This window comes from Gadus chalcogrammus, chromosome 5 (genome assembly GCF_026213295.1).
Source record: "Gadus chalcogrammus isolate NIFS_2021 chromosome 5, NIFS_Gcha_1.0, whole genome shotgun sequence".
In the NCBI taxonomy this organism is placed as follows: domain Eukaryota; kingdom Metazoa; phylum Chordata; class Actinopteri; order Gadiformes; family Gadidae; genus Gadus; species Gadus chalcogrammus.
In genome coordinates this window covers 24,035,237-24,053,010 of record NC_079416.1, presented here as the reverse complement: position 1 = coordinate 24,053,010, position 17,774 = coordinate 24,035,237, and the positions used below count along the sequence as shown (strand labels likewise).

Genomic DNA, 17,774 nt, shown 5'->3' with positions numbered 1-17,774 from the left:
GTGCGTGCACATTGCTAAAAGAGTAAATATTGTCTGGTCGCCGTATAGATGCCTGCAAGAACATGTCTATTGTGCGTGTGTGTGTGTGCGTGTGTTGCTTGGTGTGTGTGTGAGTGTGTCTGTGTGTGTGTCTGTGTGTGTGTGTGTGTGTGTGTCTGTGTGTGCGTGTGCGTGTGTATGCGTGTGCGTGTGTTTGTGTTTGCGTAGGAACTTGGCGGCACACATTAATCATCTCTGGCTGTCCGCTTCTTCACCCATAAATCTCTACTGCCCACTGCTCTCTGGTGTGTGTGTGTGTGTGTGTGTGTGTGTGTGTGTGTGTGTGTGTGTGTGTGTGTGTGTGTGTGTGTGTGTGTGTGTGTGTGTGTGTGTGTGTGTGTGTGTGTGTGTGTGTGTGTGTGACCACTGTGTCTCTCCAAGAAGGATTGGTTGCCAGGCCACTGCAGAGCGCAGGCCAGACACTTAACCCCTCACAGACACACACACACACACACACACACACACACACACACACACACACACACACACACACACACACACACACACACACACACACACACACACACACACACACCTTTGTGTTTACAAATATTAAAACAAAATGAAATGGTATTTGCATATTAGTGTATTCCCTGTTTGTATCTATGTTTGTATATATTGTCTGGGTGTTGCAGTGACCAGTATTGACCACAGGGGGTCAGACTTCCCTCAGGCGTCAAGGGCAGTACTCAGACATTGGCAGTAAAATCCTATAAATACTCAACTCCTAATAAAAGAGGTCATTCTTAGATTGAAGTAAATAGGATGTTTGTGTGAGCCTGTATTAAATGTGATTATCAGCTCATCTCACTATGTGTTTCTGAACATTTTGGCCTTGTGTCTCAATAGATGTTTCATAATATAATATTCCTTCTGAAGGGGTGCTTTGGAGCTTAAAATATCAACGTTCTGCCCACTGAATTTCTGCCTCTCCCATGCTCTGGAAATTACTTCCAGTGCGTTGTTTGGTTGCAATTCGTGACAATTTTTATGTTGACACCAAGAATTGTATCCCTTCAAGTAAAAAATTGTAACACTATATTGTATGTGATTTTAACCAAACCTGCCCTGCGTGAATTTGTCAAAGCTCTCCGACCCAGGTCAACCCGTCCTCGTCTGAGCACGGTGTGTGCGACGGGCAGGTGTGACTTTAAATATCTTTGGGGAAGCGGACAGGGTTGGGGATGGGCACTTAATGACTATGATAATTATGCCAATTTTGTACTATGCAGGCCATTATGTCCTTTGTAGGCCCTGAGATGTAGGCTCTTCATAATTGATGGCTTATGTAAGGCATAATCACAGGCCGGGCCAGCGACTGGGGTGACCATAGCCGGCGCCATGGCAACAAAACGTTTATCTATAATGCTGCGCACTGGATGGCAGGGACAAGAGCATTGGCAGCAGGCAAATTAGCTATAATGGCAGAGAGAAAGGAGAGGGTGTGTGTGGGTGTGTGCATGTGTGTGTGTGTGTGTGTGTGTGTGTGTGTGTGTGTGTGTGTGTGTGTGTGTGTGTGTGTGTGTGTGTGTGTGTGTGTGTGTGTGTGTGTGTGTGTGTGGGGTTGTGTGTGTGGGTGTGTGTGTGTGGGTGTGTGGGTGTGTGTGTATGAGTGTGTGTGTGTGTGTGTGTGTGTGTGTGTGTGTGTGTGTGTGTACATGCGTGCGTGTGTGAGTGGTTGTGTGTGTGTGTGTGTGTGTGTGTGTGTGTGTGTGTGTGTGTGTATGTGTGTGTGTGTGTGTGTGTGTGTGTGTGTGTGTGTGTGTGTGTGTGTGTGTGTGTGTGTGTGTGTGTGTGTGTGTTTTAACCTGTGTGTGTGTGTGTGTGTGTTTGTGTGTAGCTGGGCATGCATTGTGTGCTATCCACTGTGTTATGTTGTGATGCAAGGCAATCATCAGAAAGTAGAGAAAGAGGCAGCGGCAGGCTAGGGTTCTTCTGTCTCCACGGGGAGCTCGGCTTCAGGCAGAGAACGACTCAAAGTCCACAAAGACAAAGTTCATCTCCGTAGGAAGGCCGCTGACATTAAGAGTTGTATCAGGGCTGGGCTCATTACCAATGGTTCCTTTTATCAAATCTGGACGAGGACAGACACCAGCGGCCTAGAAGGGCCTCTTAAAACCATTTAGTCTCAAGCAGAGACGGTTAGTGATTCATTACTGACATACATGCCCTTTATATAAGATGTGTGTAAACATTACATGTTTTCACTTTCCAACATAGATAGTGAGGGAGATGAGCTAAGCATCTGTCATTTCCTCAGATCGTTTTTTGGTAAGTAAGGTACACGCAGGTACAAGTTACAACCGCACAATGGATGGCAATGGTGTTCACACTATAGTCTCACCTCCTGACCAAAAGAACAAGGGAATCAATGCATTGCAAAGGCAGCCTTAGGCGCTCATGTTAGCTCAATCTCAATCAATGAAAAACAAACGAAACCCCGATAGGAAAGCCGTGAGTCCCCGCCCTCTGCTCTCCCCAGGGCAGGGGGGGCGGCGCTGGTGGAGGCCTGCGTAGCCTCCACCAATCAGAGCTCTGTGACCCGGGCCCAGTGAGGCCCAGCACCCCGGCCCGGAGCTCAGCCTCATGCCATCAGCCCCCCTCACGGTCCCCCAGGACCTCCACGTCTCGACGTATTGAACACCTTCGGCCACTGCACACATTCACATGCTTTTTGTGTATGTTGCCAGCAGCCTATGTATGACTCGGATGTATACACACATGAATACATATGCTTGTGTGTGTGTGTGTGGGTGTGGGTGTGGGTGTGTGTGTGTGTTGTATCGTGCCAGTGGCGCGTGGTCCTAAACAGGAAGTAGGCCAAAGGGGGATTAAAATGGCGTCTGTACCTCTTCCTCCTCTCTGGCTGAGATCCATGTGACACCAGCAAATTCATGTTTATGTGCGTGTGCGTGCGTGTGCGTGCATGCGTGTCTGTGTGCGTGCGTGTGCCTATGTGTGCATGCTAATTTGTGCATCACAGAATTGGAACCCTCCATATGTTGAATCTATCTCTAATCTTCCTCAACGGTTCAGTTCATGTGCGTGTGACAATGTCTGTTTGTGTGTGTGTGTATGTGTGTGTTTGTGTGTGTGTGTTTGTGCATGTGCATGATGCGTTCATGCTTGCTTGGAGGCATTTGTGCGTATGTGCGTGTGTATGTGTGAGCAAATACACACTCCCAAGCACACACATGTGTACGTGTGTGTGTGTGTGTGTGTGTGTGTGTGTGTGTGTGTGTGTGTGTGTGTGTGTGTGTGTGTGTGTGTGTGTGTGTGTGTGTGTGTGTGTGTGTGTGAGACAGTAACAGCCAGATCCCTGCTGCTACACTGCAGTGCCAGCCATAAGCCAAGCACCAAGAAATGACATCACCAGCTTGAGGGAACATTGTGTGGGTGTGTGCATCCATATAACTTGTGTGTGTGTGTGTTCCTGTGACTGCGCCTGGGTGTGTATTTGCACAGGTGACTCTATATGGATGTGAGTTAATGCATGTATGTGCAAGTATATCAATGTTAAAGTGAAAAAATAACAAGAAAAATATCAAACAAATCCAAGAATAGTTCATCAATGTTTTGCCGTTACTCTCAACAAATCTTCAGTTCCTCTTCCCTCCCGTCATGTCAGAGACTAAACTCCCAGTGGGTCGTAAGGCCGACCACATCGCAATTGCAGAAGATGATGACACAATTGCTCTAATCAAACAATCACTCACAACTCCCTCATGAGACATGAATCTAAGACCCAGAAAAATACGCTGCCAAATAAACACCAGAGACGCCATCAATCTCTGATAAGAGACCGGCGCGGGCCAGGCCTGGCCGACCGGCATCTCCACCGTCAGGGTGAGGCCCAGAGCCTTATGCCTGTACTCCCTCTGTATCAATAGAGGGAGGAGCATTCATATCAGACAGTAACTAAGACACCCAAGGGGAATATATCCCTATTGTAGAATTTAGTCCAGATTGAATTGAAGTTTCGGGCAATGTTGGTCCCTCAAGCTCTGATTCTTCTTCATCATAGCAACTTTACGCATCTGCCCGTAGTAAAACCAGGCTGTTGGGTCCATAGTGTGAATTAAAGCTTTCCAAAGAACATGTAACCAAAAAGTAAGTAAAGATTGGGCATGGTTAGCCTGAGGCTTAAGTACCTGCAGGGTTAACCTAACCGGGTCAACGGGTTAGGGTTAACCTAAGCGGGTCACCGGTTAGGGTTAGGGTTAGGGTTAACCTAAGCGGGTCACCAGGTTAGGGTTAGGGTTAACCTAAGCGGGTCACCAGGTTAGGGTTAACCTAAGCGGGTCACCAGGTTAGGGTTAGGGTTAGGGTTAACCTAACCGGGTCAACAGGTTAGGGTTAGGGTTAACCTAAGCGGGTCACCAGGTTAGGGTTAGGGTTAGGGTTAACCTAAGCGGGTCACCAGGTTAGGGTTAGGGTAAACCTAACCGGGTCAACAGGTTAGGGTTAGGGTTAACCTAAGCGTATCAGCGGTTAGGGTTAGGGTTAACACAGTACCTCCTTCAGACAGCCCATGAAGTTGTTGCTGACGGGGGACCCCGGCAGGTCAGCGGTGCTGGGGCTGCCCCCCACGTAGAAGAAGTCGTCGGAGCCCAGCATGGTGTAGTCCTCCTGGGTGTAGCCCGTCGTGGTCAGGATCCCGTCCACCGAGATTGTCACCTGGCAACAGGGGAAGAGTCCATGACCCCATGACCCCAGAGTCGGCCAATGACCGCAGAGTCGGCCAATGACCCCATGACCTTAGAGTCGGCCAATGACCCCATGACCTTAGAGTAGGCCAATGACCCCATGACCTTAGAGTCTGCCAATGACCCCATGACCTTAGAGTCGGTCGGTCGGTCGGTCGGTCGGTCGGTCGGTCGGTCGGTCGGTCGGTCGGTCGGTCGGTCGGTCGGTCGGTCGGTCGGTCGGTCGGTCGGTCGGTCGGTCGGTCGGTCGGTCGGTCGGTCGGTCGGTCGGTCGGTCGGTCGGTCGGTCGGTCGGTCGGTCGGTCGGTCGGTCGGTCGGTCGGTCGGTCGGTCGGTCGGTCGGTCGGTCGGTCGGTCGGTCGGTCGGTCGGTCGGTCGGTCGGTCGGTCGGTCGGTCGGTCGGTCGGTCGGTCGGTCGGTCGGTCGGTCGGTCGGTCGGTCGGTCGGTCGGTCGGTCGGTCGGTCGGTCGGTCGGTCGGTCGGTCGGTCGGTCGGTCGGTCGGTCGGTCGGTCGGTCGGTTGGTTAGTTTTTCCTCCTCCTAATAAAGTCGTTGGATTCCGATCGAGTTCCTTCGATTGGTCGGGTCCCACAGCATCACGACAACAATGAGGAGAATATGATGACTGGAATGGTTGCTATGGAAATGAGGGATTCATATGTTCATATATGTGTAAATATTGAACCTTAATTGTTTATTTTGATTAATGCAAATTAACTTTTTGTCCATTTAATCAATCAATCATTCAATCAGGGTTAGGGACACACACACACACACACACACACACACACACACACACACACACACACACACACACACACACACACACACACACACACACACACACACACACACACACACCACAAACAGAGAGGGTTGATGTAGGTTTGTGTCTGGCTGACGCCTGGAGCAGCGGGGTGGGCCGCTGTTTGTGGGGGGGCCCCAGTGATCCTACCTCAGCCGGATGCTGTTTGTGGGGGGGCCCCAGTGATCCTACCTCAGCCGGATGCTGTTTGTGGGGGGGCCCCAGTGATCCTACCTCAGCCGGATGCTGTTTGTGGGGGGGCCCCAGTGATCCTACCTCAGCCGGATGCTGTTTGTGGGGGGGCCCCAGTGATCCTACCTCAGCCGTGCCACGCTCAGATGCTGATGTGTTCTTTAGGTTCAGTATCAAATCTAAATTCAGGATTTGACTGCTTCATTTTTATACCATGAAATGAAACCACAGTTAGAAGGTTAGGTTAATACCGTCCAATTATCCCAGGGCAAAATAATGTATGCATCTATGGGCGTAAGCCATCTCTCAGTCCAAGAACGCTTCATGGCAACGCTTGAGTTGAGGTACGGTAGCCTTCACCAAAGCTGCCCAACATGGGAAGACCTAATTATCTTAGTTTGCTTAATTTCGGGATATTATATTATAACATTATTAAAATATTTCGGTAGCACCTCGACACCTGCCGTCAAGGGGGAGAGTTGGTAAGAACGACAGAGACATTAAACTAATAATCTAATATTTATTAAATGATCTAGCATCTTTTTGGTTTTCCATGGTAGAGTTCCCTTTAGACGTGTGTCTTCTGAAACCTTAAGGCACCATGAAGCACCATAGAGTAGCTTAGTTACTCTGACCAATGGGTGAATCTGAAAGCTATTCACGTGCACATATTATAGGTTTGCTTTTTTCCAAATTAAAATACACCGTAGGCATTAAAAGGAAAGACGGGAATCGACAGCGGTGGTCCTCGCGGGTCCGATTCAGAAAGGAAACGCTACAAAAAACAACAATCTGTCAATGTCTATATATTTTTTTCAAATATTTTAATATTCGTTGGGAAAACCTACCAATTATCCAAAGCTTGAAATTATATTTTTTGGCCAGCCCTAGTTTTATGTCCAGTGATAATTAACTTCCAATTTGAATGCTGTAATTTGGATCAGGTATCCAGTTGTTGCCATGACAGCACTGGAGTGGTAGAAATGTCTGCGTTGCCATTTTGCCCAAACTGAGTGAGTGTGATGCCTTTGCTGATCCCATGTCCTTGTTGTTTGTGTTTTGGAGAAGAAAGACGTGGAAGGTTGGAAATTGAAAGGTGGGGAAGGGTTCAAGTCACGGCTTCAGGCCATGATAAAAAAGGCTCACGAGTATTCCTCGTGGCGGTAAACAAACCACCAAACAAACACAACCAGAAGAGAAGAGATACCTCTAGAGAATAAAAGACTTTCCAGACACCGGTAGAAGCATAACGCTCTGGATGAACCAGAAGAAAGGAGAACAATGAAGCCGGGAGCCTCAAGATGCGAGCGAGAGCTGTAGTGATGGAGAACAGACGCAGGAGGAACCCATGAAGGAGTTGATAGGGTGGAGGAGGTGGTGTAGTGATGGAGAACAGACGCAGGAGGAACCCATGAAGGAGTTGATAGGGTGGAGGAGGTGGTGTACGACCGAACAAAGGGTGAAGGAGGTGGTGAACGACCGACCAAAGGGTGGAGGAGGTGGTGTACGACCGAACTAAGGGTGGAGGAGGTGGTGTACGACCGACCAAAGGGTGGAGGAGGTGGTGAACGACCGACCAAAGGGTGGAGGAGGTGGTGTACGACCGAACAAAGGGTGGAGGAGGTGGTGAACGACCGAACAAAGGGTGGAGGAGGTGGTGAACGACCGACCAAAGGGTGAAGGAGGTGAATGATGTGGTGAAGGAAGAGGTGGAGAACAAGCAAACACAGCAAACCGAAGGTATAACAAAATGAATTATATCTACCAGACAATGGAGTTTGTTTACCATAGCGAATCCCATGCCTGATTGCTTTGTTAAAAAAAAAATAGAAAGGAAGAGACAAATGTAAAACAATGAGCAATGGGTCCCCAAAATAATTGAGATTAATGAATGAAAACATAAAAGCTGTTACTATAGTGAGTGAAATATATCTTTGTACAAAACAAAAAGCAATAACAGAAGACATAAACATTGTGAAATACCGAGCAAAGACAAAATAATAGCATAGGAGCCCGATGTCAGCTGAAATGTATAATTATAAATGATTACAAACGTCTAAAATAAAAGCTTCCTCCATGACCCCAGTCTTCAGTGGGTCGTAGCGCTCTGGTAAAGCTCATGTTCTCTCCATTAAACCACAGCATCAGGTGGAGCACAGGCCCTGCCATTCCTCGTGCTGATTGGCTCAAATGGATGCCAGGTGATGTCACATGACATTAGAAACTAAAGTGAAGTGATATCAACTGTCATATGAACCAATCAGAAAAAAAGCAAATAACAACAGCCTTTGTTAGATTACCGTGTGCACAAGTGTCATAAAGCATTAGAAACAGAGTCAGGTCACGAAGAAAGGAATTATCTTCTTGCTGCCATGAATCGACTGAGCTCAGAGATACCTGGCAGATAGAACGGCAGAGGGCCGACACTGGAAACAATTAAGATACATGGGAGTTAAAACAGAAACATAAAACACTAAAGAAAGACTAAAATAACAATATAGGAGACTAAAGAGAGTGACAACTTGTACAAAGCTCCCAAATGGGAATTTGTTTTCATCTTTTTTTACGATCTTTAAATCCCAAACCGTCCCTTACAGACACTAAGCCCCCCCCCCCCTCCTGGCCAGGGGGAGGGGCCGGTCGGGGGGGCTCACCTGTCGGCCGGCGGGGGCTCACCTGTCGGAGGTTGCGGGTGACCTTGACGTCGTGCCAGGCGTTGTCGTTGAACTTGCCGTTGACGGGCTCGACGATGGCCTCGAAGGCGCCGGAGCCCAGGTTGATGACCAGGGACACGGCGCCGTCCTTCAGCGCCAGGTTCACGTAGTCCGCCGACTTGCCGGTGTGGAGGATGAGGCCGTTGCGCTGCCAGGTCTTGAAGGACAGCGTGATCTCGTCGCTGCTGCTCTGGATGGGGTTCTGGGACAGGTCGTAGCAGAAGTACTCAGAGCCGCGGAACGTGGCCACGTTCTCCTCCCTCGCTGTCAGGTCAGGGGGAGGGGGGGGGGGAGGAGGGGGGAGGGGGGAGGGGGGAGACACAGACAACAAGGGTCACCGTTACTAAAGGTCAAAGCGGAGGACAAGGTACGGTCGCACTTAGGTTTGTGTCCTTTTGTGTCCTGTCACACGTACTCAGTATGGATAGGACAACGAGACGCACACCTCGTAACGCGCGTGGTCGAGCTGAGGAACACGCGGGTCTCACCGCAGATCATAACGCGTGGTCGAGCTGAGGAACACGCGGGTCTCACCGCAGATCATAACGGTGTGGTCGAGGTGAGGAACACGCGGGTCTCACCGCAGATCATAACGCGTGGTCGAGCTGAGGAGCAGGCGGGTCCCAACGCAGATCATAACGGTACCACATCGTACGTATGCTGTTACCGTTGGTTACATGCGGATACATGTTTAATAACAGCGCAACAAGGACACGGTAATCTCAAGTGTTACCAAGAGGTAATAAATTGCATAAATAAATATTAATAAAACGTATTCATAATTATAGTTTTTTTATGTATTTTATGTTCACAGGTTTGAGTAACCATGTGTACATTGCATTTTAAAATAGGCAAAGAAAACCACAATGCCAGGCATATGATAATGGTATTAATGTATGTATCAGGATCATCAAAGGCCTCCCTGTCCATTCCTTCATACACTGACGGTCCTTCCCTCAATAGAAACATGTCTGACCAACAGGAGGACTCCTCTCCCAGGGGGAGGGCCAGCCCCCAGATGCAGCAGCAGCACATTGGGAGTGCTGATAATAATCAGCCGACGCCATCCAAAGGCCTAATCGGGGCAGTCATACTGCCGGTATCCTGTCAGAGAGCCGGAGCCGTACGCCACAACGCTGAAGGAAGGCGAGGACAGACAGACAGGAACATGAAGCTGAAGCCTCGAAAAGCTTCCGGAAGGATGGAGCATGATGAAGTAGCGACAAGAGGACCGGAGACAAAGATAGATAAATAAAGGTAGAGGAAATAGATACCATGTAAGGAAATAGAGTCTTTCGTACCTATGAAGCTTATCTGTGAAAGGATAGGATACTACTGCTTATGCTACTGTGCTGCTAATGCTAACGCTGCAGCTAACGCTACGCTGCTCCAGCTAACGCTACGCTGCTCCAGCCATGGGGAGCAGTTGTGTGCTCTGCATGCTGAACAAAACAAAAAGAGGAGAGAAAAAGGCAATTCAAAACAAAATGGCAGCCTCTCATGTGTCGATACCCCTCATGCATTCTGTTCTTATAAGAGAAGCTCTTCCCACGCGACATCTAGCCGTTTCATAAGCCCTGAGTGAGAGCCGTCCAACAGACTTAAGAGGTGTCTGAAGAGTGTCTTTGAATGTTACTGCGTCTAAGGAGCTCTTGTTTGATTGTTGTTAATAGGATGTATATTTCATTTGCTAATGTCTTATGTGTGTCATATGGTTACTGTTAGCGCATTTGAAAAAATACATATATGCAAATGATGGCTACTCAGGGAGAGACTCTGAGTGGGTGGGGCTTAGAAACAGATGAAACCAGCTGGGTTTGCCCTGCTGATGGGTGAGGGGAAACACGATCAGTTCAAACACAGAGGACAAAGCACAGAAAGGAAAGGCACAACTTCAAGTGACTTCATTTGGCATTTTTTATGATTCTAATTATTCTGTTTCATTTTATGTTATCATCATATTGCACCATTGTTTCAAATGTGATCTGTAGCCAAAATGATCCGCTTCACAATGGCCAAGCCAGGTCAACCGTACAACATAAATACACAAATATCCTTGACATGAGACAAACACACACACACACACACACACACACACACACACACACACACACACACACACACACACACACACACACACACACACACACACACACACACACACACACACACGTTGACAAATCGCTGTACTAAAATGAGGTCTATATAATTTATTTGCTGTTGGTATGACCAGTATGTACTGCATGTTATACAGTAGATGCAATATTTATTTTTTTGTGGTGGCCAAAAGGTGGAAGGATTGTTTAGAGCTCCAGACATGAGATCCAATCAGCTGCTATCTCCAGAACCAGACCCTGACCCCCGCTGCCGCCCGTCAGAGAGGAGCCCCCATATCTGATCTGTTGATGTCGGCACCTCAACCTGACACTGCAGATAGCTTTGACTCCCTCAACCACGCCTCCAATCACCAAGCTTGGGATCAATGATTCATTAGCATGGCTGTAGTTTGAATCAAGGGCCTTCAAGCTGTAGTTTGTATGTTGTGGTTGGTAGGGAAACAAGCAACGTATAATAATGTATGAAAGCAGGTACACATTGCTAACAAAGTTCATGTTTGGCATGGTTGATAAAAAGGTACCATGCGTCTTCAGCCTAAGGAGCTGATACCTAGCTGTGACTGCAGGCTTGGGAGGGACCTCGGCACAATGGAAGATCCACAACTCGTCCACATCAACTGCCCAGTGACCAGCCCAATGAGGAGAGCTCCTCCGGGCATCGGTCAAAGACTGACCCCGACATCAGGGCACGCTACGATGCAGCAGAGAATACACAGACGCATTCTACACCCAGATCCTTACCTAACACTTTCTATAATAGATTACTAAAGTTAGGTCAAAGTCAAACTACAGCTTGTGTCTGTTTTCCTCTCTTACACTGACGTGTGTTAATTCTCCTTTCTCTTGATATCTGCAATCAAGGCCAAACCAGACCTATCTCAGTCCACTGTTAATGCGAGGGCCCTTGGGGGCCAACAAAAGGGAATCACGCTCTTTTTGCACTTGAGGAAATGCCCCCCCCCCCTCCCCCTGTTTGTCCCATTTAAGGAGCACACACAAGTGTGCGTGACAGAAAGCATCAGATGGTCAGCAGCATGCCGTCCCCTAACATCGGTCTTGCCGTCCCCTAACAGGAGTCTCAAGAGGCGGTCCATCTTCTGAGGCCCACCATGACCAGATTCTCGTTGTGTGTTTCTTTTATTTTCTATTGTTGTGAGGAAACCATCAAATCATGCTGACATGGTTTTTGTTACAGCTTTGTTAAGAGGGCGATATTCCAACCAAAATAGGCCACAGAAAAGTTCAGCTCTTGATTGCTATCGTTTGGGCAAAGCAATCATGGCCCTTTCCAATTTCCTCGAAATATGGAATTGTAATGAGTGGAAAATGAGTGAAAGTTCTTTATGACCAAAGAGAGGACGGGTGAAGAGATTGTTATCGGCTCATAATGGTTTTAATGGCGTCCGTAAGCCGTTCAATTCCGGGCTTCAACGTGATGGACGACCCCTGAATGAGTCGCGCTAGGGGTCATCCATAAAAGTGTCACAAAGAAAGAGGAGGTAGAAAATATAAGATATGGCCTCACTAAATCTCTCCCTTATGTGGGGAAGGCTGCGATGGGCGCTATTCAAACGGCTCAGAACGCCATAAACTATGAGCTGGTTGAGGCTCGATACAAGCGCTCAGATCCTTCGGTGTATACAACGAGGAATGGAAACACAATAGGACACTAGGAGCTTCCCGCCATCTCAAGGTTGCACACATCATGGAATGACATTTAGCTTATGTCTTATTTCCTTAATACGACGTTATTCCAAACGAACATATTGTAAACGGTTAGATTTCGATAGGATCGTTCACAAAGTCACTAGCCAGTATATTTCAAGATTTAAAGAAATAAAGTCCATGTTTGTCAACACAAAAAATAAAAAAACATAAAAAGGCTGTTCTCATATGAAGTTAAAGTAGCTTTGATTATCTATGGATTGGTAATGAATAGAGTGCCTATTCAATGAAGATTTACTTGACGAAGTGAATCATATGTGTAAGACACATTTAAAACGTCCTTGTGTCTTTAAAGCATGTCTAGCACTGAAACACAAAAGTCAAGGAGAGTGCCGTAACGGTTTGACTCAAGACAACCAGATACATTTGAATTATCATGGTTGAAGAATTTTGGATCACAGCAAAATCAAAAAACCAATCTGGTATGTATTCACTCTTGAAAAAGTTTACCTCACCAAACCCAAATATCCCAAAGTTTAATCAAATCTAAAAAAACTATGATGTGACAGTTCAGCATTTTGCTCTGATGAATGAGTGTAAAAGCACTGATAAATGAATAATATAGATTGTATTGTATGAATCATTAATAGTTTGCAACAGGCTAATGGTAACAGTTCACATCTCAACGGCAGATGAATAATTCAATGCTCCGGACATAATTGAGTGGCATGATGATTTATGATGTGCAGCTTCATTGTTTGGATTTACACTTTGTTTTGATTGTTTGATGAATTCATGTCTGGGACTGGAAGAGGGAAAAGTTGGGCTCTGAGGGTCGTGACCTTTGCGAGTCACCTAAAGCATGCTGTTATAGCACAGTGGTCTGAAGGTCAACTTGTGACCATCGACACACACACACACACACACACAGACACACCCCTTCCCCACACTGCATTGTGTATATGTGGCTTCTCATCATTGTGTGGAGCGTGTTCTGCTCCGGTGTGTGTGTTGTGGTGAAACACATCGATCTGTGTTGTAATCATCAAAATAATCACACATTGTTGTTCTAATTGAATTTGCCGATTAATTGTGTTTTATTGTTAGTGGCTATTAACACTGTAACAGGATGATGATGATATGGTACAACACACCATCATTGACTCCTACCTCCCCAACCTTTCTCCCCAATCTCTGCTAGTTTAGCTCTGCCAGCCTGGAGACAGCTAGTAACAGAAGTAATCTCTGCTAGTTTAGCTCTGCCAGCCTGGAGACAGCTAGTAACAGAAGTAATCTCTGCTAGTTTAGCTCTGCCAGCCTGGAGACAGCTAGTAACAGAAGTAATCTCTGCTAGTTTAGCTCTGCCAGCCTGGAGACAGCTAGTAACAGAAGTAATCTCTGCTAGTTTAGCTCTGCCAGCCTGGAGACAGCTAGTAACAGAAGTAATCTCTGCTAGTTTAGCTCTGCCAGCCTGGAGACAGCTAGTAACAGAAGTAATCTCTGCTAGTTTAGCTCTGCCAGCCTGGAGACAGCTAGTAACAGAAGTAGCCTGAGTGAATGCAGCCTGACTGCAGCACTGTAGAGCTGGGTCCGTCAGTCACACCCGCAGAAACATCATGCTCCTTTAAATTTTTTTCAGAGGTGATGTAGGGAAGCTAAGAGCTATTATTTGAGCGTCATTTGTTTGAAATGACGTAACCATCCGTCAGCTATTGGCATGTGGATCAATCTGAGGGGATATGTGATTTAAGTGGACTGCGGCATCCTCCCTCTGAGACTGTATAGTCCATATAGTCCCGCCCACGTACACGAGGCACAATCCCACCCACATGGTCACCTGGCCCAGGTTCAGAGCGGGGGAACACACCATCTGTCTCCCTTATTTATAGAGAGACAGGGAGAGAGAGACAGGGAGGGAGGGAGAGAGAGAGACAGGGAGAGAGAGAGAGAGAGAGAGAGAGAGAGAGAGAGAGAGAGAGAGAGAGTTTGATGAACTCAACCCTATCCTGTCAACTACCTCATTATCTTATATTATAGGATTGAAATGAGTGCATCACCAATCAGGGTTCAAAGGTCGTTCTATCGAGAGGAACAGACGCACAGTGTGACAGCAGGTGTAGGTCAGCCATGACTGGCGGAACTACACCTGCATCTCAGTGAGTGACCCTGCTGACAGCCAATGAGAACCTTGTCCTGGGTTTCAGCTCTATCTGTCCTGCTCTGTCATAGGTTCAGAAGAAGCCACATGGTGACGTAGCTCGTACCTCGTAGGCTGCGACTGTATAAGTAGTAACCACCTCAAGACTTACCCCCGCTTCAGTCGGGGAGGAAGTGGGAATCAGAAGAAACATATCACAGAGAGAGAGAGAGAGAGAGAGAGAGAGAGAGAGAGAGAGAGAATAAGAAAAGTGTGAGCCAATACCCTCCCAGACGTTCGAGTGTCAGCCTACCAGATCCAACCCCTCACAAAGGCAGCAGTTGTGCCTATCTCCCATATTGTTAATCACGTGGCGCTATTCCTATTCCATAATCTGGGGAAAGTATTTGCTCACATGCTGAGAGAGGGAGAGAGAAACGGAGAGATGTGTGTGTGTGTGTGTGTGTGTGTGTGTGTGTGTGTGTGTGTGTGTGTGTGTGTGTGTGTGTGTGCGCGCGCGTGTGTTTGTGTGTATGTATCGACAGAGAGATAGGAAGAGAAAATGAGATTGAGCGAAGCAGTATTTTTTCTCTCTGTTAAATATCAATGAGAAAGAGGCAGAGAGGGGGAGAGAGGGGAGAGAGAGGGGGAGAGAGAGGGGGAGAGACGCCAGTTTCTAATTTGCATCCTGTAATGTAACGGCGCACTGGCAGGCAAGCGTATCCGAACAGGAGTGCCCCCCCAGCCTCCCTCTCTACACCCCCTTCCACCACACACACACACACGCACGCACGCACGCACGCACAAACGCACGCACGCACGCACGCACGCACGCACGCACGCACGCACGCACGCACGCACGCACGCACGCACGCACGCACGCACGCACACACACACGCGCACACACACACGCGCACACACACATGCACACGCACACACACACACGAACACACACACACACACACACAGAAAGGGGCTGGAGTGAGAGGTGTGATTGGAGCCCGAAAGGCACAAAATGGCGCTCCCTTGTTTTTTCTCTTTTTCCGACGCCCGGATGTGAACGGAGCTGAGAGAGAAGATCAACGCACCACGGCACAGCGAGAGGGAGAGGAGGGACAAAATGGAGCGGAGGAATGAACAGGAAGACGTGAGTTTTTTTTATTTCATTCAAAGTAACACTTCTCCAAAGTTCTCCTGCAAGCTCCTTTTTCTCTGTCTCGCTCTCTCATTGTCTCCCCCATCTCTCTCTACCTCACCCCTCTCTCTCTCTACCTCACCCCTCTCTCTCTCTGTCTCAACCCCCTCTAACTCCCTCACCCCCTCTCTCTCATCCTCACCCCTCTCTCTGCCTCACCCCTCTCTCGCTGCCTCCCCCCTCCAAGTTAAATATTCATTTTGTGGGAAGGCTGCAGAAGGCATGTGTGGGAATCCTCCGCTAAGCGCCGATCCAGCGCAGGCAATTTCATGGGCAGCTTATTGGAATTTGCCGTCTTCTGTTTGATCTCCCGGCATTAACCGCATTTCATTAAAATCTGCTCATCTTTTCAATTACAGGTTTATGCCACAAGGAAAGGTGGCGACAACTATAGAGGCATGAAGCAAGGCAGAGAGAGAGAGAGAGAGAGAGAGAGAGAGAGAGAGAGAGAGAGAGAGGGGGAGAGAGAGAGAGAGAGAGAGAGAGAGAGAGAGGGGGAGAGAGAGGGAGAGGGAGAGGGAGAGAGAGAGAGAGAGAGAGAGAGAGAGAGAGAGAGAGAGAGAGAGACAGAGAGACAGAGAGGGGGGGGGAAGAGAGAGGGAGGGAGAGAGAGAGAGAGAGAGAGAGAGAGAGAGAGAGAGAGAGAGAGAGAGAGAGAGAGAGGAAGAGAGAGGGAGGGAGAGAGAGAGAGAGAGAGAGAGAGAGAGAGAGAGAGAGAGAGAGAGAGAGAGAGGGGGGGGAAGAGAGAGGGAGGGAGAGAGAGAGAGAGAGAGAGAGAGAGAGAGAGAGAGAGAGAGAGGGGGGGAGAGAGAGGGAGGGAGAGAGAGAGAGAGAGAGAGAGAGAGAGTGAGAGAGAGCGAGAGAACGAGCGAGAGGGAGAGATTTAGCCATGCTAAATGTAGCATGGCTAATGTCACGACAGACAAGATCTCTCTATGCACAAACATTCCTGGATATATGGAGGCAATACTCAAACAATGATCCTTGTAGGTCGACTGCAGTCCTTAACAAAAAAATGTAAACACACATAAACAACACATATGTGTAAAACCTTTTTATCCACCTCTTATAATGGGAAAGATAGATAAATACAATCTAAAATTGTATTTAAGTTGCCACGAAGTGAAGAAATGCGAAACACTACAGTCTGTAGAACACTACAGTCTGAACACTACAGTCTGTGGAACACTAGTCTGTGGAACACTACAGTCTGTAGAACACTACAGTCTGAACACTACAGTCTGAAGAACACTACAGTCTGAAGAACACTACAGTCTGTAGAACACTACAGTCTGGAGAACACTACAGTCTGTAGAACACTACAGTCTGAACACTACAGTCTGTAGAACACTACAGTCTGTGGAACACTACAGTCTGAAGAACACTACAGTCTGTAGAACACTACAGTCTGGAGAACACTACCGTCTGTAGAACACTACAGTCTGAACACTACAGTCTGTAGAACACTACAGTCTGTGGAACACTACAGTCTGTGAACACTACAGTTTGTAGAACACTACAGTCTGTGGAACACTACAGTCTGTAGAACACTACAGTCTGAACACTACAGTCTGTAGAACACTACAGTCTGTGGAACACTACAGTCTGTAGAACACTACAGTCTGAACACTACAGTCTGAACACTACAGTCTGAACACTACAGTCTGAACACTACAGTCTGTAGAACACTACAGTCTGAACACTACAGTCTGAACACTACAGTCTGTAAAACACTACAGTCTGTGGAACACTACAGTCTGTAGAACACTACAGTCTGTAGAACACTACAGTCTGAACACTACAGTCTGAACACTACAGTCTGTGGAACACTACAGTCTGAACACTACAGTCTGAACACTACAGTCTGAACACTACAGTTTGTGGAACACTACAGTCTGTAGAACACTACAGTCTGAACACTACAGTCTGAACACTACAGTCTGAACACTACAGTCTGTGGAACACTACAGTCTGTAGAACACTACAGTCTGTAGAACATTACAGTCTGAACACTACAGTCTGAACACCACAGTCTGTAGAACACTACAGTCTGAACACTACAGTCTGAACACTACAGTCTGTAGAACACTACAGTCTGAACACTACAGTCTGTAGAACACTACAGTCTGTGGAACACTACAGTCTGAACACTGCAGTCAGTTGCAGCATTGTGTCCAATGGCGTCGATGCGGATCGATCCAGTAA

The 17,774-nt window shown here is 47.6% G+C and overlaps 1 protein-coding gene across 1 annotated transcript in view; it reads right to left on the bottom strand.

The window, feature by feature from the left end:
• The window catches only part of nrxn3a (neurexin 3a), a 167,520-nt gene that overhangs the window by 106,992 nt on the left and 42,754 nt on the right, over window positions 1–17,774 (bottom strand). Inside the window, exons 4-6 of the mRNA XM_056589824.1 lie at window positions 8,418–8,719; window positions 4,555–4,716; window positions 3,797–3,917 (exon numbers count right to left, since the gene is read on the bottom strand). Coding sequence (XP_056445799.1) covers window positions 3,797–3,917; window positions 4,555–4,716; window positions 8,418–8,719 — 585 coding nt within the window. The remainder of the gene's footprint in view (window positions 1–3,796; window positions 3,918–4,554; window positions 4,717–8,417; window positions 8,720–17,774) is intronic.